This window comes from Frankliniella occidentalis, unplaced genomic scaffold (genome assembly GCF_000697945.3).
Source record: "Frankliniella occidentalis isolate FOCC.00 unplaced genomic scaffold, Focc_3.1 Scaffold152, whole genome shotgun sequence".
NCBI lineage: Eukaryota > Metazoa > Arthropoda > Insecta > Thysanoptera > Thripidae > Frankliniella > Frankliniella occidentalis.
Genome location: NW_026267279.1, coordinates 164,282 through 191,467, shown reverse-complemented (window position 1 = coordinate 191,467; position 27,186 = coordinate 164,282). Strand labels below are relative to the sequence as shown.

Sequence of the window (27,186 nt, the reverse complement as noted above, 5' to 3'; positions counted from 1 at the left end):
AATAATAGACTGAAAATTTAGTTTTGAGGGTTCTTTATTTTTCATTTCGTTGTAGTGCCAGAGTGGAGAATAGACCGAGGATTTGAGTCAGGCGCTCCCCGCAAGAGACCGGATCCAGTCTATCCCGTCGACACGGGTTGATATGAAATAAAATAAAATAACTATAGTATTGTTTGACAGTCGACACTCTACTTCTACTTGTCAACTTTCCTGAGAATACACATTAACATTGAGATTGAGATTGATGAGAGCGAGAGACTTTTGCAAGGGTAGTAGTTAAGGTGAGAAATTGCTGTGCCACACAGAAAATCCCTACTTCGAAAAAAGCAAAAGAATGAGACAGAGAAAAGAACATGAAGCAAAGGACTTGTAAAACTGAAACAATAGCCCCCCTTTCACCATTACCATTTGAAAAGTATAGTAATCAACGTTCGCTCTCTATTTTCAGTCCTTCCCCTCTACCACAACTACCACTACCACCCTACCACCATTCCCTCGACGGGATCCAGCCTGCCGTGGTCGAGGCGAGGCATCGGGTCGGAGTTGAGGCCGCTCCCTCCATGTTGATGGTACAGAAACGTAGCTTATGGAGTAGTCGTAATTATGTCGATAGAAACCCGATCAAGTTCGGCTCTTTTTAAAAGGGCCGAACAATTGAAGCGTTGGGAAGAATCGGAAACAAACCGAGAAGACACAGTGCTCAAGACTAAGACGAGAAAAATCAAGTTTTCCGCTGGTTGCGTGTTTTTAGCAGCATGTGCATCAGGAGACAAGGAGGAGGTGGTTCGTTTGCTCGAGAAGGGAGCTGACATTGACACCGCTAATGTTGACGGCTTGACAGCTTTACATCAGGTAATTAAAGTTCCCCAATGATTCGCCAAGTCCCATAGTTCATCAGCTTTACACTATTTCGCGTACCTGCGTTAATTTCATACAAGGAAACTGTCTCCCAAAATTGGAACTTCACAGTCCCACAAAATGGCCGTGGCTGAGACCAACTGCCAGACACTGCTGCCAAATTTGACTCGTAGCCTTAGCCTACGATTGAGTTTTTGACAATTTCTTATTTGTAGAGAAACACATATTTTGAGCTCTTGGAATATGCCATTTTCCCCTTTGCTGTAACTAAACTTGTCAAATAACAAGTGTTTATATGGCCAGCTGATCATAGGATGTACCCAAACTCATTATCCTTGTTTTTTTTCCATCTGCTTTCCCTTTTAGACCCATTAACACTGTAAAATTTAGTTAAGTTTATTGTCTATTTTTCTGTTTCATTCCTCTTCTGATTTCTCTCTTGTTGAGAAAGTTATAATACAAATGTACTCCAGTAGCCTGTTGCATTTTTCCAGTTAGAATTTCATATCAAATTGTTATTATCCCGGTTCTATTTTGTGTGTTAACCAGGAAGAAAGTCATTTTCTCCTGTGTGTTGCTGTGTTTTGAGTATAATACCTGTAATGGGTCTCAATGAGTTATTTATTGAATGAATGGTATAGGTTATGTTGCTGCGTAGTGTCACCTAAGTAGGTTACGCTGTGTTAGCATCTTTATAGTTCATTATCATGAAACTCTAGTACATGAATTTGCCTTTTATTTAGAGTCTAATAATGTCAACCTGTTGAGCGTATTAACTACCATTGATTACACCACCAAGTATACGTTAAATATTACTTGTCCCAGGCTCGGTCCTATTTTTGTATTATTTACTAGCTTATTTGAGCTATTTGCCTCCTAAATGAATGAAGTTGTCACTGGCTGTTCATTTATTCAGTCAATATAAATTCCCTATATTTTTGTTTTTATTAACCCTTAAAATCAAAATCAGAACAATATTACAATGAAATAATTGTTTGAATGATCATACATGTACTGGAAACATTGTATGACCTACAGATAGCTAGTATTTACTTTGCTATTTTCCTACATGCTATGGCATGGAATAGGAAATGTTGTTTCCTTCGATTTGAATGGCAAAGTTAATGTGATTGTCTCAATGGGAGCAATTGTTTGTGGTAAAATTTTGTCATTATGATAAACAATTACTCAAACTGTAGTTTCAAAAACCACGAAAAACACCTTGCCTTTGGTGCTTTGGGGTCGCGTGGCCGCGGCTCAAGACCGACAGCTCGCGGCACTTTCATCGGTCTATTTTTACTGCCAGGAGCAGCGGCACTAGCGGCTCACCCTTGGCGGGGCAGAGGGAAGGGGGCGTGGCGTGTCCCGGCGGGGCGGGGCGGGGCGGGGATGCCCTAATCTTGAAATCGCGTCCTGATTCGCCGGCCCCTCTAATCGCAGAAGTGCGAGACAACGGGTCGCACGCCACTCTCGATTGGGCGTCAGTGGGTTTGGCGCCTGTGATCACATGCCGGTGCATGTGAGGTTGAGTCACGGCAGTTCCGGTCCGCCGGCGGGTGGGTGGGGGGCGTTCCCCCCAAAGCCCTCTGTTCTGTGCGTCCACCGCCAGTGGTATCTGCTCAATTCATCGTTAGCGACTGACACTGTACGCCATGCGCCTGTCCGTCTAGGAGGGGCGGCCGACGGCCGGTTCACTCTGAGGGGCCCTCGGCCGTCCGCGGGGAAGTCCGCGCGGGCGGCAGTGCCACGCCACGCCACGCCGAGGGGGTCGTCGCCGACTCGGCTCTGGCAGGTGGCAGCTCCCTGTGACCCCCGCGAGAGTTACGGTTGGCCTCGTCCCCGCCGACGTCCGTCACGCCACGCGGGCGCGGACGACGCCGACGGCGACCTGGCGGCGGGGCGGCTGCATCCGGGAGGCGCACTCACCTGACCGTCCCTCCCGCGGGGGCCCGCGTGGGTGCGAGGAAGACGGAACTAACGCGCCGGCGACTTTTCCGGACTCGGCCCGGGGTAGCCCAGTCCCTGCCCGCTGTTGCTGGCTTTTGGGGGAAGGGGGCCGCGGCGAAGGCGAGGCGGGGCGGGCGGGGGCGAGCGAGAGGGCGCTAAATATAGGCGATGCTTGGTGATGGTGCCGCACTTTGCAATGACGGGGAGGGAGGAGGGGTGGGTGTGGTGCGAGCTGCCCCCGCGGCCGCCCAAAGCTCGGCCCCCGCGCCCGGCCCAATTCCCGCATTCGTCCGAGGGGAGAAGAAAAAGGCAAATGAGAGAAAAGGAGGAGGAAGCGAGTCCGCCTCGCCCGCGTGTCGTCTGCCGTGAGTGTGTTGCCGGCGAGGCGTGGCGGCGGCAGGCGGCAAAGCTCGCACCGCGCCTATCAGCTGTTATCGGCGGAGAGAGTGACAGTCGCTCACAGTTTTGCTCGCGACTGTCCAGCCCCCCCGGACACCCACGCGCCCACCGAGTGGTTTGCGCACCTTTGCTTCCTCGCGGTGGTCGTGGTCCCCTCCCGCCCCCCCCTCCCCCGCGGCGTGCCGGCCAAGGACTCGCGAGCACGCGTGGGCGGTGACGAGGTGACCGGCGGCGCGGCCCCGCGGCGGGGCAGAGGAGACGCACGAGGGGCCGTTTTCTGTTTTGACGGCGCCGTGACTGTCGTGATGGAGGCGGCCGTGGTTCACACGTTCCCGGCGGCGGCTGGCCGGCCGTGGCAGGGGCGGTAGGCAGGCCCGCGGCCCGCGCCGGCCTCACATCCTGAGGGCCGGAGTGGCGTCGGCCCCCCCGGGGGCCCTCGACGGGGACGCCGCCGCGGCCACGATTTATGGCCGCCGCGCTGCCGACGCGACGCCCTCGTCCTCCACCCCCGCGACGACTCCCCGAGGGCCGCGTCGTCGGCGCGGTGTAATGGGTGTGAGCGTGCGCGCGGAGGCCAGGATGCCGTTGTAGTAAATAGCGGCGGGCGCGATTCATGCCTTTGGAGCTGCGAAGGACTTGACCGCGCACTCTTGCTGTACGGCGGCGGCGCCTGCGCGGGCGGCGGGCGCCTGTGCTGCCTCGCCTTCCGTTGGCTATATCCGTCGGGTCGAGCCTGCGCCCCGCGCGCCCGCGGGCCGGCCAGTGCGGCAGCGGGGTGATTCGGACGGGGAAGGACCAGCTGGCCAGCTCGCCCTGCCTGCCTGGCCATGGTGGCGCCACTCTGCTGCCACTTCCATTTTCTGCCGTGATAGCCTACGTGCGTGATGCGGTCTGTGACGTACAGGGGGGGGGGGGGCGAGTATTTCTGGCCGCCGCGCGAGCACACAGACACGGGCGGCGGCACCCTCTGCGGGGGCCCCCCGGCGGCCGAGCACAGCTGCCGCTGCAGCACCTGCAGCTGCCGCCCGTCAGCTGGCTGCAGCCGGCCGGCGAGTGCTATGCCGCGACGGGTGGCCAGTGATATGGACCTAATTTTGATTCTGTCGGTGGAAGGGGGGGGGAGGGGGGTAGTAAGTCGGCAGCCGCTTGGCGCGCCCGTCTCGTCGGGGTGGGTCTGGCCGTCTGTGTTTTTGTGTCGGTTGTCGACCTCGTCTCGCCCCGCTTCGCCTCGGCGGCGAGCCGGGGGCCGTGAGTGTGTCCCGAGCCCTGTCTGCTCGCATCGAATTGAATCGTCCCGGGGGCCCTCGCGACGTGATGGACGCCATCGATACGGCTATCAATTGGTGTCGGCCGGGCGTCCGTCACTAAAGGGGCGCGCCGCGCTCGGGCTCGCCCTCCTCTCCACGCCTCCGCTGTCCGCCCCTCGCGGGGTCTTCGGGTTGAAGGGGGGCTCCCGGCGCATGTCTAACCCTATTTACACCCTTTCATCTCTTTGACGGCCTCCCCCCCCCCCTCCCCTCCATGCCCCACCCCGCCCCGTTCGGCCCTTGGGCCGCTTGGGCTCGGACAGACGGCCTCTCTGAACAGAAACACGTGTAGCGCTTTACTGCCAACCCATTTCGTTTCGCGGCGGGGCGGGGCGGGGCGGGGGGAACGAGGGCAGTGCACCTCCTCATGGCCTCGTGGGCCCGCCAGGCCAGGCCTCTGCGCGGGGCGTGCAGGGCGTGCACATGACGCTGTGACAGGATGGCCACCACGCCGCCGCGCCACACCCTGACCCGCCCAACTGCCACCCAGTCCTCGCGTTATCAGCATGCTGATTCACTGTGTCGAGTCGATGAGATGGCTGCACATCTGTGCCACCCTCTGCTCCCCTCCCCCTGGTCCTTGGTCTGGTTCCGCCAACGGCGCCAACCTCAAGTTCCCGCGCGACATGGTCGTCGTGAAGCCGGACTGGACTTCCCCGCCCCGTGCCGGCAGCCCAGGGTGGCCCAGGGGCTGGGCCAGGGGGCCAGGGGCCAGACCCTAGAGACCCAGGAGGAGAGCCTAGCCGGGTAGCCGGCATGGCAGCCCGATTTAGCTGGCGCGGGGTGGCGGCGCAGCGCCGGACGGGTACAGGCACATGGCGGGCCGGGCCGGTGTACAAGCCGGCCTAAAAGTGATCTTCCGCCTCTGGTCTTGTTTGTTTGTTCGACTGTTTCCTTTCCCGTCGACCGGTAGTTGTGTCGTGGGGCGAGGGTCGGGTCGGGTCGGAAAGAGCCGAGACCCACAGCTGTTAGCTGCTGCACTGCAGTCCTATACAGAGATGTCTGGTTTGAAATGGCAAAGAAAATAAGGGGGGGGGGATTGAATGAAACTGCAGTACCTATTTATACTCTTCAAACATATCATTCCACACTAATCTCAATCATGACGAATTACTAATTTGAGAGTATGAAAAATGTTGACATCTGTCATTTTATTTTAGGCGTGCATAGATGACAATCTTGACATGGTGGAGTTCCTTGTGGAGCATGGTGCTGACGTTAATCGCGGTGACAACGAGGGATGGACCCCACTCCATGCCACTGCATCATGTGGATTTATTAGTATAGCAAAGTATGTGCCAAATCCATCACTCCTTCTTAATGGGTTATTGAGTGACATCATTTTAATTGCTTCCTTGATTATGATTTTAGGTATTTAATTGAGCATGGAGCTAATGTAGCTGCTGTTAACAATGATGGAGAGCTCCCGTTGGATATTGCAGAGTCAGACGAGATGGAAGAATTATTGCTAGACCATATAACTACCAAAGGTGAGAATTCTTATGATACTTAAGAAAAAATATTCAATGGGTTGTTTCTCTTATAAAATAATGAATTACCCTTTATTTTATTTTCAGAAATTGATTGTGACGAGGCTAGAGGCGAGGAAGAACGAATGATGATGATGGATGCTAAGGAATGGATTAACAATGGTGAAATGGAAGATAAACCGCATCCTAAGACTGGTGCTTCCGCCTTACATGTCGCTGCTGCAAAAGGATATATTAAAGTTATCAGGTAAATCAAATTATATTTCCCATACATCTTTCTTGACATGTTCACTTCTACGGTATCTTGAATGAAGGGATATCACAATTCTACCCCACGACTTCTTGTTTGTCACTGAACTAATAAAACTAAATACAAATTATTATTTTTTAATTACCTTTTTCTTTTTGTCTTGTAGTGTCTTGCTCCAGGGTAAAGTAGATATAAATTCACAAGACTGTGATGGCTGGACACCGTTACATGCAGCTGCACATTGGGGTCAAAAAGAAGCTTGTGAAATGCTTGTGGAACACTTCTGTGATATGGAAATCAAGAACTATGTGGTATGTATACCTTACTTTTCTCAATTTTAGAAACATGTACCGATACCTTTTTGAAGTCCTGACCAAATTTTAAATCCTATCTTTAATTCTAGGGACAAACTGCTTTTGATGTAGCAGATCTTGATATGGTTCGAACTTTAGAGGAGCTCAAGAAGAAGCAAGCAACATTACAAAGAGATAATGGAGATATCAATGCAATAATCAACAAAAAGGCAGCTGCAAACACACCAAAGAGACGGTCATTATCGATTTGTTTGTTCTTCTTTCACTGTCATGCTTTTTTTACCTTAAAAATTTCAGCTTTCTGTGTTGGTCTACTGCCAAAGCAAAAATCTAGAAAAACTCTTTTCCATTTTTTCTTTTCTTTTTCTTTTTTTTTCTTTTCTTTTTTTTTTTTTTTTTTTGAAAAAAAGCAAAATTTAAGTCTATAGTTATTTAGGGAAAAACACTACTTGTTCTGTAATGGATCCTCCTTTGGCATGTTCACTCAAATTTTGGCTTTACTCACCTTCTGATTTGAGTTTTCAATAAGTGTGAAAAATCAGAATTATGTGTGTGATTTACCTGCTTTTTTCCCCACTCCTTTTTCCTATGTGTGTTGTCCACCTTGCATGTTTCTTTTATTAACAATGACAGACTCTACACGTTGGCAGGTCATCCATCACCAGAATGTCGGGGTCAGATAAGAGTAGTCTGGTGAACAAAGACACATCATCGGAGCGACAGGTGTTGGATCGTACTATATCAGAAGAAGAGGGACCACCTGGAACCAAAGTTAAGAAAGTTGAAGTTAAAATCGAGAAAGAAGATATCAAGGAGGACAGTCAAGTTGGTGAGTGTACAAAGTTTATTTAATGTTCAGGAGTGTTGTAAGGGATGGGGATGAAAGGTGAAAGATTTTTAGCTTTTGTCATACATTTTGCATCACAAATTTTTAATGTGCATGCTGCAAAAGATGAGGATGAATCATCTAGTGAGTCAGATTCTGAAGATGATTTATCATCAAAATCTGACACTAGTGATTCTAGTTTTGATAAAATTGAGGAAGGATTTGAAGGTAAGTAAAGAAAATTTTCAATGTGCTGTGGGCCACTATCTTTATAGTACTAGTGTCAACAACTTTGTAAATGACATACCTTAAAAGTTCAACCGTATTTTTTATGACTTTTATTAAATTCAAAATCAACCATTCCTTTTGTTTTTTATGTTTACAGAAAAGAAGAATCAAGTGAACAGGATTGCAGATGGTCCTACAAATCCTGTACGTATGCAATTACTATTAAATTAAAATCCACATGATTTTAAAAAGTTTGTCTAATTCTACTGTTGACTCATGGTTTGTCTTGTTACTTTGCAGGCTCCCAGTGCCCCACCCAAACTATCTCAAGGTGAGAATGAATCAAATATGCCATCATGGCGAAGGCCAGGCTCTGTACGGGGCCGCTCAGAGCAGAATCACAACCAAATACAGCCGCCTCCTCGGAATTTCACTTTACGTGAGTCGGCGCAATACATATCGATGTGGTTTGAAGTAGTGGCTTCCTCAGAATTTTTAGTAGTAACATTTTTTGTGTACTTCTTCCATTATGTTAGGCTGCATAACACTCTCTTTACCTTGCATTTTATGATAATTGTTTGTTGCCTGAAAGAATCTGATTCAAGTTACCCACTCAATTTCTATTACCTATTTTATGACACAGTGTGCCTCTAGATTCACCATGTAGTTTTAACAAATACAGATAGTTTTTGCACCTCAAAATACCACCACATAGAAAGTATAGTGCCTACAACTTAAGCTTTTATTGTTGACATTTGCTGGACTTAAATGACACTTCAGCATGCTGTAAGTTTGCACATCCTTGAGTTGTTGTTTTTCTTTTTTCTTTCTTTTTTTTCATTCAACTCTGAAGTGAAAGCTTTGGAACAGACGTTTCTGTTTAGTCTTAAAGCAACTTCTAGTTTTGTCAAATGCTGCAATATTTTCAAATACTGCTCGCAGGTCTTGGAGATAATGAAGTTAATAGTGAGACATCGCCTGCTGGCGGGCGTGGTGTCACTGACAACGCAGACGTTGTTCTCAGAGTGAGAAGAACTCAGAGCTTCATTGAAACAGACGATAGGTAAGTTAAATGTAGAGGTTAATTTGAATGACTAACATAACAGATTAATATTTAATTTGAGCACATAGCCTCTGGCTGAAAGATTCGTTAAAGCTAAACATGCTTAAGTAAACATTCAACCTTGCAAGCATGTCTGAGACTGTATAAATATCTGAGTTGTTTTCTTCGAATTGAGGCTGTTAATGCATGTCCTTTTGTAATTTAAGTAACTTTCAACCACATGATGAAATGCTCCAGTACATCGAATGCTTTATGCCTCATTGCGTTATGCTCTGACATTGCTTTGTCAGCATGCAGCATTTCTTTTTCCTCTACTAAACCAAAACTTTTGTTATTTTTGATAATTTTTTTGTTGGAGAGCATGCATGGTTTGCAGCTTGATTTATTTTATATTGTGTGCGTGTAGGTTTTATCGCAGATACCAGGAGTTACATGCAAGAATAAAAGGTTCATGCCCCTCATTGCCCTCCTCTCAGTCTGTGTCAGCCTTACCCACTCGATCTGCCTCACTCAGGGAAAGATATTTGCCAAGGTAGGTTTTTGGTTTTGGGTTTTGACCACCTACAAAGTGCGCTAGTCATTTGTGCTAATTTGAAAATTTTATTCCCTTTACTATCTTTTTGGATTTTTTTTCTTTTTGTATTTCAATAGGACTTTAGAACTTTCAAGGAATTAGACTTTTTATTCAATTTCATTTAACCAATTTTAAGGGGCATGTGTAAATATGGATGTAAGTTACCGCTATACTGTGGGGCTGATTTTGTGTCTACTCCTTGGCTGTATGCTATGAAAGAGTGTGTAAATAGACAACTGCTTACAATAGTCCAGCTGTACAGTTGCAGTAATACAGTTATTAATATAACGCCTTAACAATTAATAACCAAAAGACAGCTTGACACATTAACTTTTACTTACTCTAACCCGTTGTTGTTATATATGTTGACTTTTTTCTTTGTAATGGAGGAGTTTTGCTTGTTTTTATCTAATCATAAACATTTGATATGTATAAGTTCTACTATGTGCTCATAAGCCTCCCTTTTATTTCCTGTGAAGTCTTAAGCTAATATCTTGTTTGTTTCTTACATTTCAGCCGTAGAGGATCTAGTGAGGAAAGTAAACAAAGTCCAACCAAGTCTGCTTCAGCAGCGGTGGTATCTGCCGTTGCAGCAGCTACTGCAGCTGCCACTGCTGCAAATCTGATGCCACCACCTGCAGACCCTGTTAACAGAGCCTCCCAAAGCACAACTGCTAATTCCATTGGAATACCTCCCATCAGTCAAGTTCGAAGGTATGATTTTCTTTGTTATCTTTTTTTCTTTCTTATTGATGTTTATTTGATGTGCTGTGTAGCATTCATGAATCTCACGTATTGGTCAATTGTGAGGATTTTGATGTAGGCCAATTTTATATAGCACGTATTCTGGAAAAAGCACATTATGCTACTGTGCAGAACTTGTCTTATTCAGTACCTATATACAGGAGATTACAAATTGCATGTGTGCAGTTGACCCGCTAAGTGTTAAAAGGTCTATGGTCCACCAAAAAATACAAGAAAAAAAGGAAGGGGAAAAAATAAGCCATTTATTAAGCAAAGTCATTTTACTTGACAATCTGTGGTGCTTTCTATGGATATTTAATGTTGTTGCTCTTAGCTGGAGTAAGTGCATGTCTCACTGTGTACTGAATGGTGCAATCTCACTAATAGGTGTCTAATTTGCACCAGTTTTATTGACATTTTATGTGATCATTTATTTTATCTAAGTTTTAGGGTATTATTTCTACTTTGAATTGCTACTTAATCTAACTGGAAGCTTTCCCTGTGTCAGTCAGGCACTTCAGAATTAGTTTTACTATCAAAATTTGACAAAAGTCAAGAGTCCTATTTAATCAGCATTGCCACCTATATCTATCTACATTTGTCTACCTATATGTTCTAACAAGTACTTTCCAGCCTATGTTACTTGTCCTGTATGTTTGAGGGCTGTGTCTGTACATTTTGTGGTCTGTGTGGAAAGCACAACACTGTAGCAGAGTGTTTTGCACTAATTTACAGCGGGCCTAAGGACAGTAGTTCTAGTGGTAGTCCAACTACCACTCCTACCACCCCCACCACACCAGGGGGAAGTAAGCTTAGTCCAGGGAACATCTTCAAAAATTTCTTCAAGTGCGTAGCAGTGTGTTCTGTCTGCTATTAGTGCATGACATCTTGAGTATTAATATTGATATCTAATCAGATTGTAATACATGCTTTTTTCACCCAACCGACTTGAACTCCCTAGTGAATCTGCTTGTGGTTTGCTGTGATAATCATTTTTGAGTTGCATTTTAAAGAATGAATTTAAATGATTAGTGCAATCTAAAATTTTATTGTTTTCATTCTATTATAAATTTTTTGGAGATTTTCATTATTATTAATATTAACCTTTTCTGTTTTTACATCTCTAAAAAATAACATATTAATCATGGCTGTGAGTCTGTGCTGAAGTTGATTGCATACGCATTAAAAGGGATTTGCTACTTTATGATATTTTGATCCCTTACTGCAAGAGTAGCCTATTTGCAAAATGTGCCATCATAATCATGACCCCTTACCCCCCCTCATCCTGGTAGTTGGGAGGCTGGGAAGATAAGTGATGACACGTTTTATAGATAGGTTACTCTTGCGGCAAGGGGTCAATTAGTGGTATGGTTGTTGTGATGTTGCGTGCTGATTTGTTGCATTGTACAATAGTTTATTCCCAAGCTTTGCAAGCTCCTTTGAAACAATATGTGCTGATTGTTGGTTGCAATTGATTTAGTGTCTTGAGGGTATCAATCAATCCAAATTTTTCAATAGCTTGATTCCTGAGAAGTGTAGTTGCATCCACGAATGTAAACCTCACCTTTATTACCTTGATTTGAACTATTTTAATGTAACCATGAATGAAACTTTTGTATGAAAGACCTTGATTCAAAGCTCATTGCTTTTATAATGTCCTCAGTGCTGAGGAGGACTGTAGATATTATAAGAAAACGAAGGTATATACTCTTTCCCCCCACAAAATTTTAATGATATGCCTTATTTTTTCTTGCAGGTCATTTGTGCCTCCTGTTAGAGATGAAGAATCAGAAACCCAAAGAAAAGCTCATGCTAAGAGGGTGAGGGAGACACGAAGGTCTACCCAAGGAGTTACTCTGGAGGAAATTAAGTCTGCTGAGCAGTTAGTGAAAAAGAAGCAGCAACAACAACTACATCAAGCAACTCAACAGCTCAACAATGATCAGGTTTGTGCTTTTATCACAACAGTGGAAAAATATGAACTCAGTTATTCTTGTCAAATAAAGAAATTGTTTCTTATCCGTGTACACATTAGGAAATTATTTTGTGTTTTCTTGGCACAGTCCATTGTATTTTGAAGTGTGTTAATGCTAAGCATAGTTCCCTTGTGCCCATTTGTGTACAGCCCTTATCATTGCAACTCAAGATCCTGCTTAGTGTGTAGCTTTCCTGTGTTTATTAATATTGTCCTAGCACCCTCGTGTACTTATGGTTTGAAGTTACCTTTTTAATTAAGTTTGCCTCTCACCCAGATAAAATAATTCCTTGTGTTGTAAAATTGTTAAACCAATCACCATAGTTTTTAAAGAAGCTTAAATTTAATGGAAACTTGAAATCCATTGCCCAATGCACTTACTATTATTGTACTGTAATATCAGAAGCCCATCCCATAATAAATTAAATCATTAGTGCTTGCTGTAATGTGAAATAAATTTGTGCCCATGACAGCCAAATGCAGCGGATTTGATTTATGGCAATAACTGTACTTCAATATCAGCCACAATAACAACTGGTGAGCCCACTGTACCTAGTCCTTCAAGAGAAGACGTCATTGTCGTTTCATCCGAGCGCCGACCCTCATGGCGTCTCCGTGTTGACAACGGAGATCGCAGCAAGGTGTGAGACTTGGTCATGTGCAGTGTCATCCAGCCCGTTCTGCCTATATCAACAGTAATATAATTTGCAAGGAGAATACTGGAGAAAGTAAAAGACAATGTGTGGGTAAAGACCTGTGGATGTGGTCATTTACATGTTGTCTTTTCTTTTTCTTAAACCTGGCATAAAACTGAACAATCTAAACAAACAAAAAACACGACTTTATCACAATTTACTGAGGTATGAATGTCATCTGTATTTTGTGAACTGATTATTGCCTAAAGAAAGTTTTCAGTGAAGATCAAAAAAATATGCTCCTTGCAAATTTTACTTCCCCATCTTACTTGACAGCTTGTTTCCTTGCCTGCAATAGGATTGATTGAAAACACAGAAACTACCAACTATAGTTTATGTTTAATTTTCTCAATCTCTACTGATGTTCCTCCTGTACTTGTTGTGTTACCCATCAATTATTCTGTTGTAAGTTTGCTTTGCATGAAGTCTTTCAGATCACATTTCCATATCTGTCTGGACTAAAATGTTGTGTTCATGTTTATGTCCTTGTATTTTATGAATGGTGGAATGTCTGGGCTATAATTGTTTTCTTTGTGTTTCCAACTGCTATGGTAACTTGTTTCCCAATTAATTGTGAAAAAATGTTGAGGCCAAAAGAAAAATGAAGCATTTTACTTGGCTTGTCAAAACATCGCCCTAATATTCTTGGATATACAAAATAATTTTTGTGGTGCTTGCATGCAACATGTCTTATTGCCAGCTTTGTTGTCATTGGCAGCCAATTTTTGTTTGTTAATACGTTTGTGGTTTATTTTTATGCTAACATATGAATGATGTGTGTTGCAGTTTTTGCTGGAAGACGCACGAAATCGGAGTAGCGTCCCGGAAGCAACAACTGCGTACATCAGACGTCCTTCTGGTGGCTCTATTGGCCGTCCTGCATCTGCTCCTAGTGCCACTCCTGACCCAGTTTCAACCGAGACGACTGTCACCTTACCTTTAAGAAGACAAATTAAACCTCCAGAAGATAAGGGTTGGTTTCTAGTTAGTAGCTAACCTCGTGTTATTCGAATTATAAATAGGTATTTAAACTGTTTTAATCTTATTCAGAGCAAGATAAGGAGAATGATAGCAGAAATGCCCAAGCCACTCAAGCTGTGATTGCTAGAAGAAAAAGGCCGAAGCGTAGGTCAACTGGCGTTGTCCATGTTGATCTCGATGTATGTACCCACACATTACTTGATTATTGAGGTATCTCTTCTATGCTTTTGACACCCATGATATTTTATTTCTTTTCCTCCTGACAGGAAATTGATCCAGATCGACAGGAAGCTAATCAAGGTGAAGTGGATGACTCATCAACAAATCATAATGAGGTACGGTTATCTTGAATAGTTTTTTTTTCTTTCTGTGAATTTTGTGCTTGGTTTTTTCCCTCTGTTTTTTTTTTCTTTTTTTTTTTGTGGTTGGGCTAGAAGTGTGCAGGGCCACCTCTCTATAAATAGAGTAGCCTGAGTTGAAGATTGGCTGATTGCCCAGACTCTGGTATATTTAGGAAGTTAGTCCATGGTTACCACATGTGGCTGAGTGGTCATGGTGGGGTTTGGATTCGGAAGTGGCAGAAATGTATTTCTCCCTTTTTCTCCTCATATCTGTCCATTTTCTCATGCATATTCAAAATGAGTTATTCTTTGTTATGATAATATTGCTGGTGGTTGTGGCAGAATGTTGGCACCATCTCTTGTGCAAGGAGTAGTTATTGCTTTGCTGTACTCTCACTCTCCTTCTCTTTTATCCCTCCCACACTGTTTCTCTCATCCTTTGCAGCTTCCACCCCCACTCCCACTCACCCACATCTCTAGCCTTGCCGCCTTTCCACTGAGATTGAAAGGGAGAGAAAACCACGTCTGGTGTGCTGTGGCCTGCTGCTTGTAGGCTGTCAGTTGGTAGTGTTTGTTCAGTATACAGTGGGGCTGGGGCTGGGAGAGCATGGCATGTTAATGCAGTTATTCCCAAGTTCTAGAAATCACCTGAGGCCTTTCTTTTCCTTTTCTTTTCCTTCAAAATTTAGAACAGTCCCTTTTTACATGATCACACAACCTGTGCAATATTTACAATTCTGCAAGAAAAACTAAAATTGTCTGGAAAACATATGTAATGATACTGTATTGTCAAAGTAGGAAGCCTGCAGCTTAATTTCTAAATTTAACTGAACACTTATGTGCCAATTGGCAACCTACTACCTGACTGTGTGTCAAGGAAATCTTTTGTCTCAGGAAACGACAAATGCTCTCTCAGATTAGGTACGTTGGTTGCTGCAAATCTGCAATCAATATAAATATGTTGATATGCAGTATCCTTACTTGTGCAATATTGTTTTACAACATTTTTGTGCTGAATTTAATTTGTTGTGGTAATTTGAGTATTTGTATGGCTGCATTCTCATAACTACTCTTGAAACCATTTTTCCAATGTGCACTATTTTTTTTTCAATCCTCGAATCTCTGGAAAGGTGGTTTTCCGCCTCGGTGTTGGTCTTGGCGGACGCGGGCATGACGTGCTCTCTCCGCGTCACATCGACGGGTAGCCAAGTGAGTGAGGGACATCTCGCGGGCCCGCGGCCAGGCCCTGCACCTGCGCGTCGAGGCGTGGCGTGACGCTTAGCGGTCCCCAGGCTGTGCCTGGCTTTGCCCCTCGAGCGCACGCTTGTCTTGTGCCCAGCGTGGCTTGGCGTCACCCCAGCACCTGGTCAGGTGGTGAGGGGCTATATTTGAGTCTCAAGTTTGAGGCTGGTTTGTTGGCCTTGCCAGTGAGGTGGCAGTAGAGCGGGCCGGGGCGTGGTGGGGCTAGGCAGGGCGCGGGCGGCGCGGTGGGGCGCGGGGCGCAGCGCGGCGCCGCGCCCTCGGGGCCCCTCTGTCTCGGCGGGGCGTTCGTTGTGTGTTAGGCCCCGGGCCTCATTGGCGTGTTGTGCCCAGAGACAGTTGTGTCTCGGCGTGACTGCGTCCTCATGGCGTCCTACCACGCGCGCGCGGGCGTGGCCATGGGCCCCGGGCCCCTGTCCAGTAGCGCCAACAGCTCCCGCTCCAGGTCGGGGAGGACCTCGTCCACCTCCAGGCCCTCCGGCTCGAGCTCCAGCGCCAGCAGCCGGGCGGCGGCCGCGGCCAGGCGCAACTCCATCTCGGGCCTGCACAACGGCTACGGCTCGTCAGTGCTGGGGTCCAGCGGCAGCCGCCCCCAGAGCATGGGCAGCATGTACTCGAGCCGCTCGCCGTACGGCCACCACGGGCTCGGGGGCTACGGTGGCTCTGGCTCGACCGGGTACCTCTCGGCTCTCACCACGTATGGCGGCACTTCCTCGGGCTATGGTGGCCTCCTGGTGCCCTCCTCGTCGTCCACATCCCTCAACCGGCAGCCCTCGCCCTCGCGGCACTCGTCCTCGGGGAACGTTTTGGTCGGCAACCTGAGCATCCACCCTTCGGGTGCGTCGTCGTCGTCGACCTACTCCACCAACAACCGGAGCCGCGCCGGTCCGTCAACGTCGTCCGGAAACACGCAGACGAGCAAGCAGCGGGCCCGGCAGCGCTCGCGGTCGACGCCGCGCTCTGCTTCGCTTGCATCGCAGCTGTCCTCGCCAGCGCTTTCGCGCTCGGGGTCCAACTCCTCGATTGTCAGCGGCGTGAGCGCGCGCAGCACCACGTCCGAGGGCTATGTTGTAAGCACGGGACTGGGAGGGCCGTGGGCCGGGAGGGGATCCCCTGTTTCGTTTCTATTTTCACATGTCCTCTCCCCTGACTGTTTTGACGGGAGCGCGGCGAATATATGACAGTCCTAGCGACCCAGTCCTGCGAGCAAGCTTCCTACAAAGAATTGTCAGAATAATTGTATCTACTACCATCAAGTTTTCAACCAAAATGGGCTTGAAGATGTCGTGACATTTTTGCAGAGTCTTTAAAATTACTTTTTTGTTTGTTTGTTGCAGAGTGGTGCTGAGCGATCTGGACGCTCTTCCCGGTTGGGCTCTACCTCATCGGCGGGGGGTGACTCTGCTTCTGTTAGCCGAGCTGTTACTCCTGCTAGATCAGAGAATGGAGAAATTGATTACAAGAAGGTACGCTATATTTTAGGTGCTTTATTCTGAAGGGTTTTAGAAAATTGTGATATTGAGCCCACTATTACTTGTTTGTAGGTATGTATTTTGAAAAATAATGTTTAATTTATTTTCTATCGTTTTTTTGTAGCTTTATGAAGAATCTCAACTTGAAAATGAGCGTTTGAGAGAGAAATTAAAGAAGACTGAAGATGATTTAAGAGGATCAAAAGCTCTTGCTGAAAACTCAGTTGTATGTTATGTCATTCATTTTTATGCCATTTAAAACAACATTTAGCAATTTAAATTAATTCCTTCCACTACCTCCATGCATTCAAATTCTTTGTTTTTACTCTGTTTCAGCCTAATAAAAACAGCCTGTCTGAAATAGAGAAGCGGGAAAGAAGGGCAATGGAACGGAAGTTATCAGAAATGGAGGAAGAGTTGAAGGTATGTGCTAACATAAGCTTTTCAGTTCCACTCACTTTTTCTCATTCTGTACTTCTGGGGAAGTTTTGGCGTGTGTGTTCTGGAATCTTTGTATTGCTCTCTTGCCTTCTCTTGAGTGTGCTATTATATAGAGATTTGAGGTTCATTTTACTAGAGCACATTCCTCTATTTTGTATGTCTTTTTGTGTATTAATTTATTTTCTTTTGAATTACTTCCTTAAATTTCAGTTAATTTCAACTCTTGGTAATTAAATGTTTCTAAAGACTTGTTCAAATAAGGAGGAATGTGTTCATTTTGAACCACATTTTTGACAGATTAAGGCCTTTCTTTGCTACTCTATCTGATAACTAATAGGCATCAAATTGAGTGAAATGAGTTTTACAAGTTTTATGATTAATGTAGTATCCCTAATTGTGCACCGAATGCATGTTGTGGCTACAGGGGCATATATGGTTATTGAAAATTTCAAGTTATCTGTTCAGCAAGGAATTTTCTTACCTCTGAACAAAATTGTTACTTTGTAAGCAATTAGTCATTGAATCCCATCAATTCCCCTTTTACTTGAATGTGAAGCACTTATCCAGTACACTTCACTGATGGAAGAGAGAGAAAGCAGATACTCATCATTCCAGTGTTCTAGAGTGTAATGTAGATTTTTTCAGGAAGCAAAGTCGCAGATGCAGCCTCAAGCAAATTCAGGGATTAAGAAATTTCTTACTTTTACAGCAATTGCAAAAACTCAAAATGGAAAACGAAAGATTGAGGTCTGAAAACCGTGCTCTGACGCGGGTAGTGACCAAGCTGACTAGTTCAGCTAATGCCAGAATCTAGGTAATGCTGTAAATGTTGTTTGATTGGTGTTGCATTGCATTGATGGGCATGCAGTGCTGACTTGTTGTGTTCCTGCCAGTAAAGCCAGTGTCTGCAGAGCTAGTAATTTTGTGATTGGCTGTAATGACAGCCCTAGTGCTCTTACTGAAAATCTGCATTCTTCCTTTAACAAGATAAATTTATGTTAGTCCCCTTTCCTTTAATTCAATTAAGTTAATTAAGAATTGAGGGTTTTGCTCAAAATTTTAAATATTCAATTTTTGAGAAATAAAATTTAACTGTAGCATTTTTACCATAACTTTTTTTTTTCTCCATTCCTATAACAGCTCTGACAGCATTCCCACTCTATTCTTTACAGCATCCTTACGAGTTGCTTTTTCCTGTTTTGTTTGACTTTGCCATAAAGGTTACAAGCTTAAGCTGTTTGTTTGGTGTGTCATGCTTGTATACTTAACCTGTCAATTAGTTATTGCTCTGAGAATTTTCGTTTTGCTGATAACTCTCTTACTTAGAGAAATTGTGAACAATCTTCGTCTTTGTCTCCTTCATTGAAGTGTGAGGATTTTGTCACTGTGCAAATTATTGGTTGATGTGGCCTTGTTGAATTTGTTCATGAAAAGTGGAAGTGAAAGATTCTGTTACGAGGTAAAATCTAATGCTTCTCTTATGACTTTGCAGCCAAAACTTATGGAACTCTTGAAGACTAGAATATTTAAATCTTCCTTTCAAATGTACTTCTGGCACAGGTTTCAGTGTAATGTTTATTCTTTGAGGATTCTCCATTTTATGACTATGCCCCATGTGGTCACTCGCGGTCTTCAGTTTTCCTGTTCATGCCGTTTTGGCAAATTTATGACATTTAATCTGTTTGATTTAACACAGTTCGCTTGTGCTTATTGAGATGATGAGCTCAGCTAGTAACTATGGTGAAATATTTTTATTTACAGAAGTGTTTTCTTGTCTGTTGCAGCTCTTGGAGCAGCTCAAAACCGAAAATCAGAGGCTGAAAGATGAAAATGGAGCATTAATCAGAGTTATCAGTAAGTTGTCAAAATGACAACTATCGTACCAACACATTTTTATTTTACTATTAAGGATGGTTAACAAGAATGTTGTGAAAACCACATGTGATCATTTAAAGTTGCAAATTTTGCAATTTGTTTCATTTTGTAAAAAGTTTGTATGTCTATGCGTACTCAAGATTTACAAAGTTAGCATTGCCTTGTGAGCTTTGTTTAGTCTCAAGAGAAAACTTTCATTTCTAGTCTCCGATTAGAATTCTGTTTTGTTAGTAAGTGGTTAAAAACAATCTGTGTTGTATTAAGATGTATACTTCTTATATTTTGTGTCATTCGCAGCTATTTAAAGAATGCAATGTGCTAAATGTGGGACCCAAATTGAGCCACATTATGAAATCCATTCTTTCAGCTTTTATACATGTTGTTTTCTCTTGCACCTGTGTTGCAGTTGTTTCCATTTGAGAAATTCTTATACCTGGTCCAATACTGTTTTCTTTTTTTGTTATTGTTATTTATTACAATCAGTTAAAGTCAGAGCGCTCTATGACTGCATCAGTTGTGATGGCAGGTAAATTTTGTTGGCAACTTATAAAGGGAGATCTCAATTGTGATGTAAATGATGCACCTTTGCCTCTCTGTGTCTCCTGGAAATGATAGGGGCATTTAAACCTCTAATTTATTGGTGTATGTACATATATTTATGGTGTAACACTGCTAGGAGTCGGGCAGGCAGGCATGCAAGCGCTGTGTTCAAATGTCAGCTATTAATTTAGTACATAACATTTCCCTTCAATTTAGGTGTATTTTACCTCTTCTTTTTTTTGCAAAGTGCCTTTGTGCTTTTACTGTACATTATACATAAAATTTTAAAATAAATTTTATAGAATGTGTATGGAATTGTATTAAAATAGACAAAAAATGTTTGTTTCAAATATGTCCTTCATTTTTCATTGAGTGGTTTATACAAGACATTTTTCATGTACAGAATGCTGCAAAGCTAAAAAATTGGATACAGATTGTTCTGAAACATAAGACAACTATGCACAAGAGTATAATACTGTTGACAACAATCTGAACTGTACTTTACACAAATCATCACAGATATAAAAAAAGAAAAGAAATTGTGCCGATATAGCTCCTTTAATACAAGCACCTTAATTTTAACTTAAGGGTGACTAGAGAAACCAAATGATCCTTTTGGAATCAACAATTTCTCCAAATGCCTTTTGCAATTAAAATTGAATGAAATGGATCCAGCAAGGCTACAAACTATTGAAGCCATTCTATATCCACATACAAGCCATAGAACTACTGAAACATTAAGCACATCTACACGTAGATAATGTCAAGGAAATTAATTTTGCAAAATTCATTATGAAATAATGGTAGAGGGATCTGGTAGTAAGTAGTGAACAGTACCTTAACTTTTGTAACAATAGCATCCAGTGCTACAGCCTACAGCAGTAGTCCAGTCAAAGATAGCTCTGTAAATTATTAAGTAATCAAACCCTTGAAAAGTCAAACTTTTACCTATTTTGTCAATATTACTTAAAAGGTTTGGTTTCATGATTTTCATTGGACATTCATATATTTTTTTCTAGTGGAATGAATCATTTCCATACTGGAGAGAAGCGACTAGAGGTTTCAATATTAGTTAGATACAACCAACAGGACACTCTACTTTTGTCTTTGTAATAATCAAAAGCAGAACCATGGCCAATTCTTTTTCACAATTAAGAGTTCCATCTGAGCTATGCCACAAGATTCAGACTGGCACAAAGTGCAAGACAAAAAAAATCACAAGGTAAGAAATGGGAGCTCACTAAACTCTCGTGGACAAGTGTGTGGTTACATAAACCATCTTGTATCAAATGAGTGGTCACTGAGATAACAACAGTAAAAAAGTTAACAACTGAAAGTCCTTCCACATAACATCATTTGTACACATTTAGATCACAGATACATCGCTTATAACATCCATTCTATTAGACTATATACATACAACAGACAACCACAAGCTTCCTGGACTGTATTGTGACATTTTAAATACGCTGCTGTTAACAATGCTTATGGGTCCAAGTAGATCAACCAGCAGATAAAAATTGTCCAAAGACCAAGCTCTTTAAAAGTTATTTCATGATGAAGCAACTCGATAACCACCACAGCAAGCACCTTTCACTGAGTTATCGGGAGGCACCATCATATCATCTTCAACAACCATTACATTACGCCTCATACTTCCTGCTCGTCCCAACGTTGATTGCGCCTGGGCAAGTTCAACTTCAGCATGGCGTTCCATCATACGGTGACTCAATTCCACAAACATTTCTTCAATACCCTGATTTAATTTGGCAGATGTAAGGAAGTGCTTAGCTCCAACAGAGTCAGCATACCTGTAGATATTCAGTAGACACACAAACACACAAAAAAAATTGATTATTTTTTATTTTTTTAAAAAAATGCAAATTTTATAATAAGAAAATTTACCTCTGTGCCTCTTCAATGGAAACATTCCTGTCCTTTGATAGATCTTCCTTGTTACCTGCTATAGTAAGGCACACCTCACTGCCCAACATTTTCTTCAGCTCCTTCACCCAGTTTTTGACCTATAAACAAACATCCGGGTGAATTTTTCTTACAGAATAAAAAAGCATATGCGATTTTCAATGCATAAAATAGGCTTACCTTCTTAAATGTATCTTCGTCAGTAATATCATAGACCAGGATAGCTCCATTGGACATTCGGTAATAGATGGGGCCTAAAGCATGAAATCTTTCTTGTCCTGCTGTGTCCCAAATAGAAAGATTAACTCGTTTTCCATTAATGTTCAGCTTTTTGTTCAAAAATGAAGCCTGTCAACAAAAGACCAAACCCATTCCATGTAAGCTAGTTACATAACCTTCATTCATTAATCTCAGAAGAATCTGCTCTAAGCTGTAATGACAGCTCATAATTTCTATGCATTATGTTACAGGAGCAAAAGAAAAGGGATTCAAAAATGTCGAATAGTGTTCCTTATGTAGCGCATTGAAGGATACAACAAATTTAATACAGCTCTTGGCCAGAAAAACAAACAAGAAAAAAAAATGGATGACACATCATCTAATTGATTTAAATTTCACTGTCTAGCAAGAAAATCAATAACATAAGAAAAGTTTAAGAATTGGTAGGTTAAAAAATAGTACGAAATATTAAAAAAGCATTCTCGTTAAAAATTATGTTTACATAATTGACAGGTGTGACAGCTACAGGTATGGGTGATAGGTTAAGGACACATATAACATACCTGTAAAGTGGTTATATGCTTATCGTTGAATTTATCTTCCACATAACGAAGGACGAGCGATGTTTTCCCTACACAACCTTCCCCCAAAAGTACAACTTTAAAATTGTAACTTCCTTGACCGTTCGACATTCTGCAGATAACAAATGAGTACGTGCAAGTCAGAACGTGAGAGACATACTTCCTACGACCAAGCGGAAAGTTATTTTGAAATTTATGCTATTCTGGTAAAATGCAAATAATGAAAGAAAAACTATTTAAAATTAGGAAAGAATCAGCTGATCATTTTCTTGATATAATAATAAATCTGCGAAACCGGGCGCGGAAACAAAGTAGAACACTGTGTGAGTCAGTGGTAGCCTATACGTTTTTGTACATGAGTTAAAATCTGAAAGGATTCACAGGAATTTTTATTTTAAAATAAACGAATAAAGGTCTTTAAACATGACGTTGACATAATTTTTACATTGAACACTTTGTTTTCCTGTATTTGACAAAAATAGAGGTGGTTTCCGTTTTGTTGATGATGTTTCACTTGACTCTGACAGTCATGCGCAGAACGGCTGAGCAGTATCAGCTCTTGAACATCCGTCATCTGTGCCCACCAGGTAAGTGTTTTATTGTTGAAATCGTGAATTTTATTGGTATTTGAAGGAGATTGCTTATGTTTTAATGCTCGAAATGTTCACAAATAAATTCCTCACCGGACGAACGTTTTAGAACCTTTGCCATTGTTGTATTCTGTGAAGAAATTACGTTAGAAGTTCTGTGGAGATCGGAGGCATGAAAAGCAACCAAGCGTCCAAACAAACCTCATCACGCAAAGAAAACGTTTGACGATTTTGCGTGAAAGTAGCCATTGATTGCGTGTTTTACAACAGCCAGAAGGTTGTTCCGATGAATTGTCTTTATGAGAAGTACTACTTTGTCTGTCTGCAAGTTTGCTTTTGCGGTGCAGATGCTATTCGCGATGCCGCCACATACGCTGCTGGCACGGCCTGTCATGTCATGTAGCAACTTCTCACCGAACATCGTGGAACGATTTCTCTCGGTTAAATACTCTGTTTTCATCCTTTTCCGCTACAATTTTTGCAATCTCTGTCGGAAGAGCACTTGTCACACGTTTCTTTAAAGTTTCTCTCTGATTAAACTCCGTATTTCGATCTGCCCGGATGACTGGCTATGGCCTATTTACGTTCGGCTGTCAGAAACGCCGTTCCTATCTCTCTCTCTCTTCGTAAGTAATCGAAATGTTTCAAACCCTATCTAAATAATATTTTATTTTTGTAGTGCAGTTATTTGAAAGCATACTTAATGAATACTGTCATAAATTTCATCAGTATAACTTTTCATGCCATGGTCATTTGTAGCATTCAGGACTTCATCCATTGCACGATACATTCTCAGAGTTATAAGTTTTATATTTTTCCCTGATAAAAGTTTTGGTGGTTGTATGCCCTGCATGGATGTTGTTGCTGAGTATCATGACAGTGTTTGCTTTCAGACAAATTAAATTTTTGCTTGTCCACTAAAAAAAATGAAATGGACATAATCAGCGGGGTTGAAATTTTTTCTTTTTGTATGTTTTGTACTTAAATCAGGAATTGATACGTTTGTCATTCACTTTTTGTTGGTTACTTTTTAGCTGTGGAATCATGGAAGACATGCTACATGCTTTTGCAATCTCTTGGTTTTGCTAGTGATTTCATGGTGAACCGTTTTTATCCGCTATAGTCCTGTGAGGCAACGATATCAGTCAATTTCAATACTTATTTTGCTAAAGCTGTGTGTTGTTCAAATGTTGTAAGTGATCAAATCTATATATTTATGGATAATTTTGGCCATCAACTTTTTCTGGTTGTATAAACACAATCAGTACACTCAGAGACCATATTTTAAAATTTTGTCCACGTTCTTCAATTTTTAAAAGTTTTTTCATCCACTACTGTTATGTTCCCAGTGAAATCAGTTAGAGCAAACAGTACCAATTATCAAAAAGTAGTCACATTAGTATTTCAAACAAATAATGATAGTTGTGTTGGTACCTTTGCCCCTTTTCAAGCTTTACCATTCTTTCTGATCGAGATTTTTTTTTTTTTGCCAATCTTATCACAATTTCAATTTTCAGCTGATTTTCACTTTCCAATGAATTTCCATCCATTTGCAATGCTCGTAGCTAAACCTGGCGGAAATGAATCATCATACTTCTCCATAAGTCAAACATTAGAACACATGTGCTTTGCCTTTTTTTTGAAATGTGTCCCTAGCATGACTTTGCCTTGAATTTCGTCTACCTATTAATTATTTCCTTGGCATTTAAGGTACTTCCCTTAAACTGGACGCCAGCCAACTTTTTTGTCTTTTGTCCCTCAATGACCCTTGTCATGGAAGGGCATTAGCTCTTTCCCTGTCTCAGTTTTCCCTTCTGCGTCCCGCCCCTTGTGGATTTGCTCATGGACTTTCTGCCAATCATGTACGGAGTGAATAAAAGGATCAAAAAACGTGAGTCATGTTCGTCCGAAGCACCCCCCGCCTCTGTACAAGACTCGACTAGCTCGGCCATCGCGGCGAGTCGCCGGTGAGCCTTGGTGACATGATGGCCGGCGGTGGTGAGCAGCACCTCCCCGCGAGGCCGCGAGGGTGAAGGAGCATCGTCAGGCATGGCGTCGCGAGGCGTCGCGGCGCCGCCTCCCGTTGCCTCCTCGCGGCTCTCGCGGTGCGGGTCTCTGTATCGATCGTACCGGTGGCCGCGCCCGGTCGGCCCGGCCCGGCCCGGCCCGGCTCGGCTGTGTTCGGCCGCCCGTTCGGGACGCCGATGTACTTTGCGCCGTCTGGTGGCGCTGCGAGTCCGCGGCGCTCCGCGGCGTCAGGGACCTCATCCTCGGTGGCGCCGCTGCCGGCGCCCACCCCTACCCCCTACCCCCACCCCCAGCGCCTCGGCTCGCTAGGGCTGCGCTCGGCTCTCGGGCCCGTTCCGCACCCTGTTGGCCTCGGCAACCCCTCGCCCGGGGCCCGTGCCGGAGCGGCCGAGATCTCGGAGACCTGTTGTCGCCATGTCGCTGCACCCGAGCCCTCACCCCCTCTGCGCCCCCTCTCCTCCCCGTTCCCCATACGCCCGTCCCCTCAGACCCCGGCCATGGTGGTGTCGAGGCCATGTCTAGGCCACATTACAGGCCCAAAGTACTGCATTTCACCATTTCGCCTACCGGGTTTGTATGTTTCGTTGAGGAATTAAAATAGACTTCCCGCCTACGCCACCGTTGATCCGCGACTGCTTAGGTGCCTGCCACCGGCTTTCATGAGCTTTCGCGTTAGCCCCCCTCAATCATGGTTTATGATGTATGTCCAAAACGCCGTGAAAGTGCCAATGAGGTGTACTTGTCCTGTCCAAACGGCGCATCTCCTCGATGAAACCCCGCCCCTTCCACGCCAGCCTTCCCCCGCGGCCCCCGCCGGCCGCTATCTCTCGCGGGCCCCGCGGCTCGGCGCCGACCCTCGGGCTTGCTTGGGGTAGGTCGTGGTGGGGGCGCTCGTGCCGCGGCCTCCGCTTTCGCAACCGCTTCGCGCGGCGCCGACGCGGGCACGAACCCCGAAGGCGCTCGGCTTCGGCTCGGGGGTGGGCCGGCCGGCGCGAGCGCGCAGAGGATGCTGGGAGGGTGGTGGTGGTGCGCCTGTAGGCTGTTGCGTACAGGGCGCATCGCCCTCTGGAGGGAGGGAGGGAGGGGAGGGGTTCGATCCAGGGCGCTGCTCCTAGTCATTCTTTATCATGTCAGGGCGGGGAAAAGGGGGTGGGGGAGGCCTTGAAGACGTTTGTCTCCTTCGCGGGCGAAATACCCTCATTGGACCCGACTTGGCGTTTTGCTAAGATGCAAGCAACTCTTGGGTGGCGACACCAGCTTCCCCGCCGGGGTGCGGACGGTGCGGACCCACGGGGTTGGGCTGCCGCTTGCCACCACTGCCCCTGATTTGCTGCGTTGCCCGCCCCTTTGGCGGGGTGGTAGAGGGGCGCGCGCTCACTCACACGCACCCGCGGGGCCCTCGGCGCCCGATCGATCCGCCGGATAGGGCTGCTGGAGGGCTGCTGCTGTACCAGCGGGGCGCGGGGGGCTGCGGGGCCCTGGGCGCCGGGCGCAACATGGCTGCTGACTGCCGCGAGAGTTCTGCTGGCCCCTTCCCTTCGTCCTCCGCCCCACCCCTCCTTCCATCTCTCTCTTTCTTCCTGCTCTCCTCGACGTCAATACTTGTGACAAGCAGAAGCAGCAGCGGCGGCGTTGGAGGGAGGAGCGTTCTCTCCTCATGACAGCAGGGGGATAGGGTTGCTTTTGCGGCGGCGGCGGCGACGCTGCTGCTGACGCTCCCGTCATCGCGACGACGTCATCGTGAACCCCGTCAGCAAATTGCGCTGCGATGAGCAAGTGTCTTGACCTCGCGGAGGGGGCGAGGAAGGGGAGGGGTGCTTGTAGTGGCGGCAGTAGTACTATACCGTGCACCTCGCTGACACTGCAGCCGGCCGCCGGGGCGTGCATGGCGGCGCATGTAACACCGCTGCGACGCGCCCCACTGACCTCAATAGGCGTCCGTCCATCCGTCTGTCTAGAGCTTTTGCTGCACTGCCCGCCTGTCGTCTGCCGCCGAAGCGGGGCGGTCCGCTGCGCTCTGCGCTCAGGTGGTGTGTACCCGACACGACACGGTGCGCGGAGCCGCGGGGGCCCGAAGCAGGGTGGCGGCGACGCTCTCCTCCTCTCTCCTCTCTCTCCTCCCCTCTTCGTCTCTCTCCTCCCCTCTTCGTCTCTCTCCTCCCCTCTTCGTCTCTCTCCTCCCCTCTTCGTCTCTCTCCTCTCTCCTCCCCTCTTCGTCTCTCTCCTCTCTCCTCCCCTCTTCGTCTCTCTCCTCTCTCCTCCCCT

At 45.0% G+C, this 27,186-nt stretch overlaps 4 protein-coding genes across 14 annotated transcripts in view; 2 read left to right on the top strand and 2 right to left on the bottom strand.

Moving 5' to 3' along the window:
• Positions 1–221, bottom strand: part of LOC113206185 (uncharacterized) — an 8,377-nt gene extending 8,156 nt beyond the window's left edge. The window contains exon 1 of the mRNA XM_052271180.1: positions 149–221. The gene's annotated coding sequence lies outside the window, so the exon portion shown is untranslated. The remainder of the gene's footprint in view (positions 1–148) is intronic.
• Positions 222–495: 274 nt separating this feature from the next.
• Positions 496–19,930, top strand: LOC113206271 (protein phosphatase 1 regulatory subunit 12A). 10 transcript variants are annotated; one of them, XM_026422276.2, is made up of 24 exons: positions 497–852; positions 5,672–5,802; positions 5,883–6,001; positions 6,089–6,248; positions 6,418–6,562; positions 6,655–6,800; positions 7,216–7,394; positions 7,518–7,619; positions 7,777–7,823; positions 7,920–7,950; positions 8,562–8,682; positions 9,089–9,214; positions 9,773–9,970; positions 10,736–10,846; positions 11,757–11,946; positions 12,449–12,616; positions 13,457–13,643; positions 13,721–13,830; positions 13,918–13,986; positions 16,590–16,718; positions 16,849–16,950; positions 17,061–17,147; positions 17,875–17,979; positions 18,950–19,930. In XM_026422276.2, the coding sequence occupies exons 1-23, from the start codon at positions 604–606 to the stop codon at positions 17,977–17,979; spliced, it is 3,012 nt and encodes a 1,003-aa protein (XP_026278061.1). In that variant the 5' UTR covers positions 497–603; the 3' UTR covers positions 18,950–19,930. The 10 variants fall into 10 exon arrangements, with proteins under 10 accessions (XP_026278063.1, XP_026278061.1, XP_026278057.1 ...); XM_026422272.2 differs by having other exon boundaries at positions 7,920–8,058; XM_026422273.2 differs by having other exon boundaries at positions 498–852; positions 7,231–7,394; positions 7,920–8,058.
• Positions 19,920–22,638, bottom strand: LOC113206273 (ras-related protein Rab-21). The gene is made up of 4 exons (XM_026422280.2): positions 22,286–22,638; positions 21,684–21,851; positions 21,486–21,604; positions 19,920–21,391 (listed from the first exon to the last, which is right to left on the bottom strand). The coding sequence occupies exons 1-4, from the start codon at positions 22,412–22,414 to the stop codon at positions 21,133–21,135; spliced, it is 675 nt and encodes a 224-aa protein (XP_026278065.1). The 5' UTR covers positions 22,415–22,638; the 3' UTR covers positions 19,920–21,132.
• Positions 22,639–22,782: 144 nt separating this feature from the next.
• LOC113216370 (SIN3-HDAC complex-associated factor) overlaps positions 22,783–27,186 on the top strand; it is a 33,968-nt gene continuing 29,564 nt past the window's right edge. Inside the window, exon 1 of one of the 2 annotated variants that reach the window (XM_052271178.1) lies at positions 22,783–22,890. The gene's annotated coding sequence lies outside the window, so the exon portion shown is untranslated. Of the gene's footprint in view, positions 22,891–22,968; positions 23,520–27,186 lie in introns of those variants that run through there. The other variant, XM_052271179.1, reaches the window with a different exon arrangement.

Excerpts from the sequence above, each read along its gene's own strand:
- LOC113206271 (XM_026422272.2), top strand. The coding sequence starts at position 604 with ATGTCGATAGAAACCCGATCAAGTTCGGCTCTTTTTAAAAGGGCCGAA. Across the intron at positions 6,002-6,088 it reads AGACCATATAACTACCAAAG|AAATTGATTGTGACGAGGCT; the intron begins GTGAGAATTCTT and ends TTTTATTTTCAG. Across the intron at positions 9,215-9,772 it reads AGGGAAAGATATTTGCCAAG|CCGTAGAGGATCTAGTGAGG; the intron begins GTAGGTTTTTGG and ends CTTACATTTCAG.
- LOC113206273 (XM_026422280.2), bottom strand. The coding sequence starts at position 22,414 with ATGTCGAACGGTCAAGGAAGTTACAATTTTAAAGTTGTACTTTTGGGG. Across the intron at positions 21,852-22,285 it reads AGCATATAACCACTTTACAG|GCTTCATTTTTGAACAAAAA; the intron begins GTATGTTATATG and ends TTTTGTTGACAG. Across the intron at positions 21,605-21,683 it reads ACGAAGATACATTTAAGAAG|GTCAAAAACTGGGTGAAGGA; the intron begins GTAAGCCTATTT and ends GTTTGTTTATAG.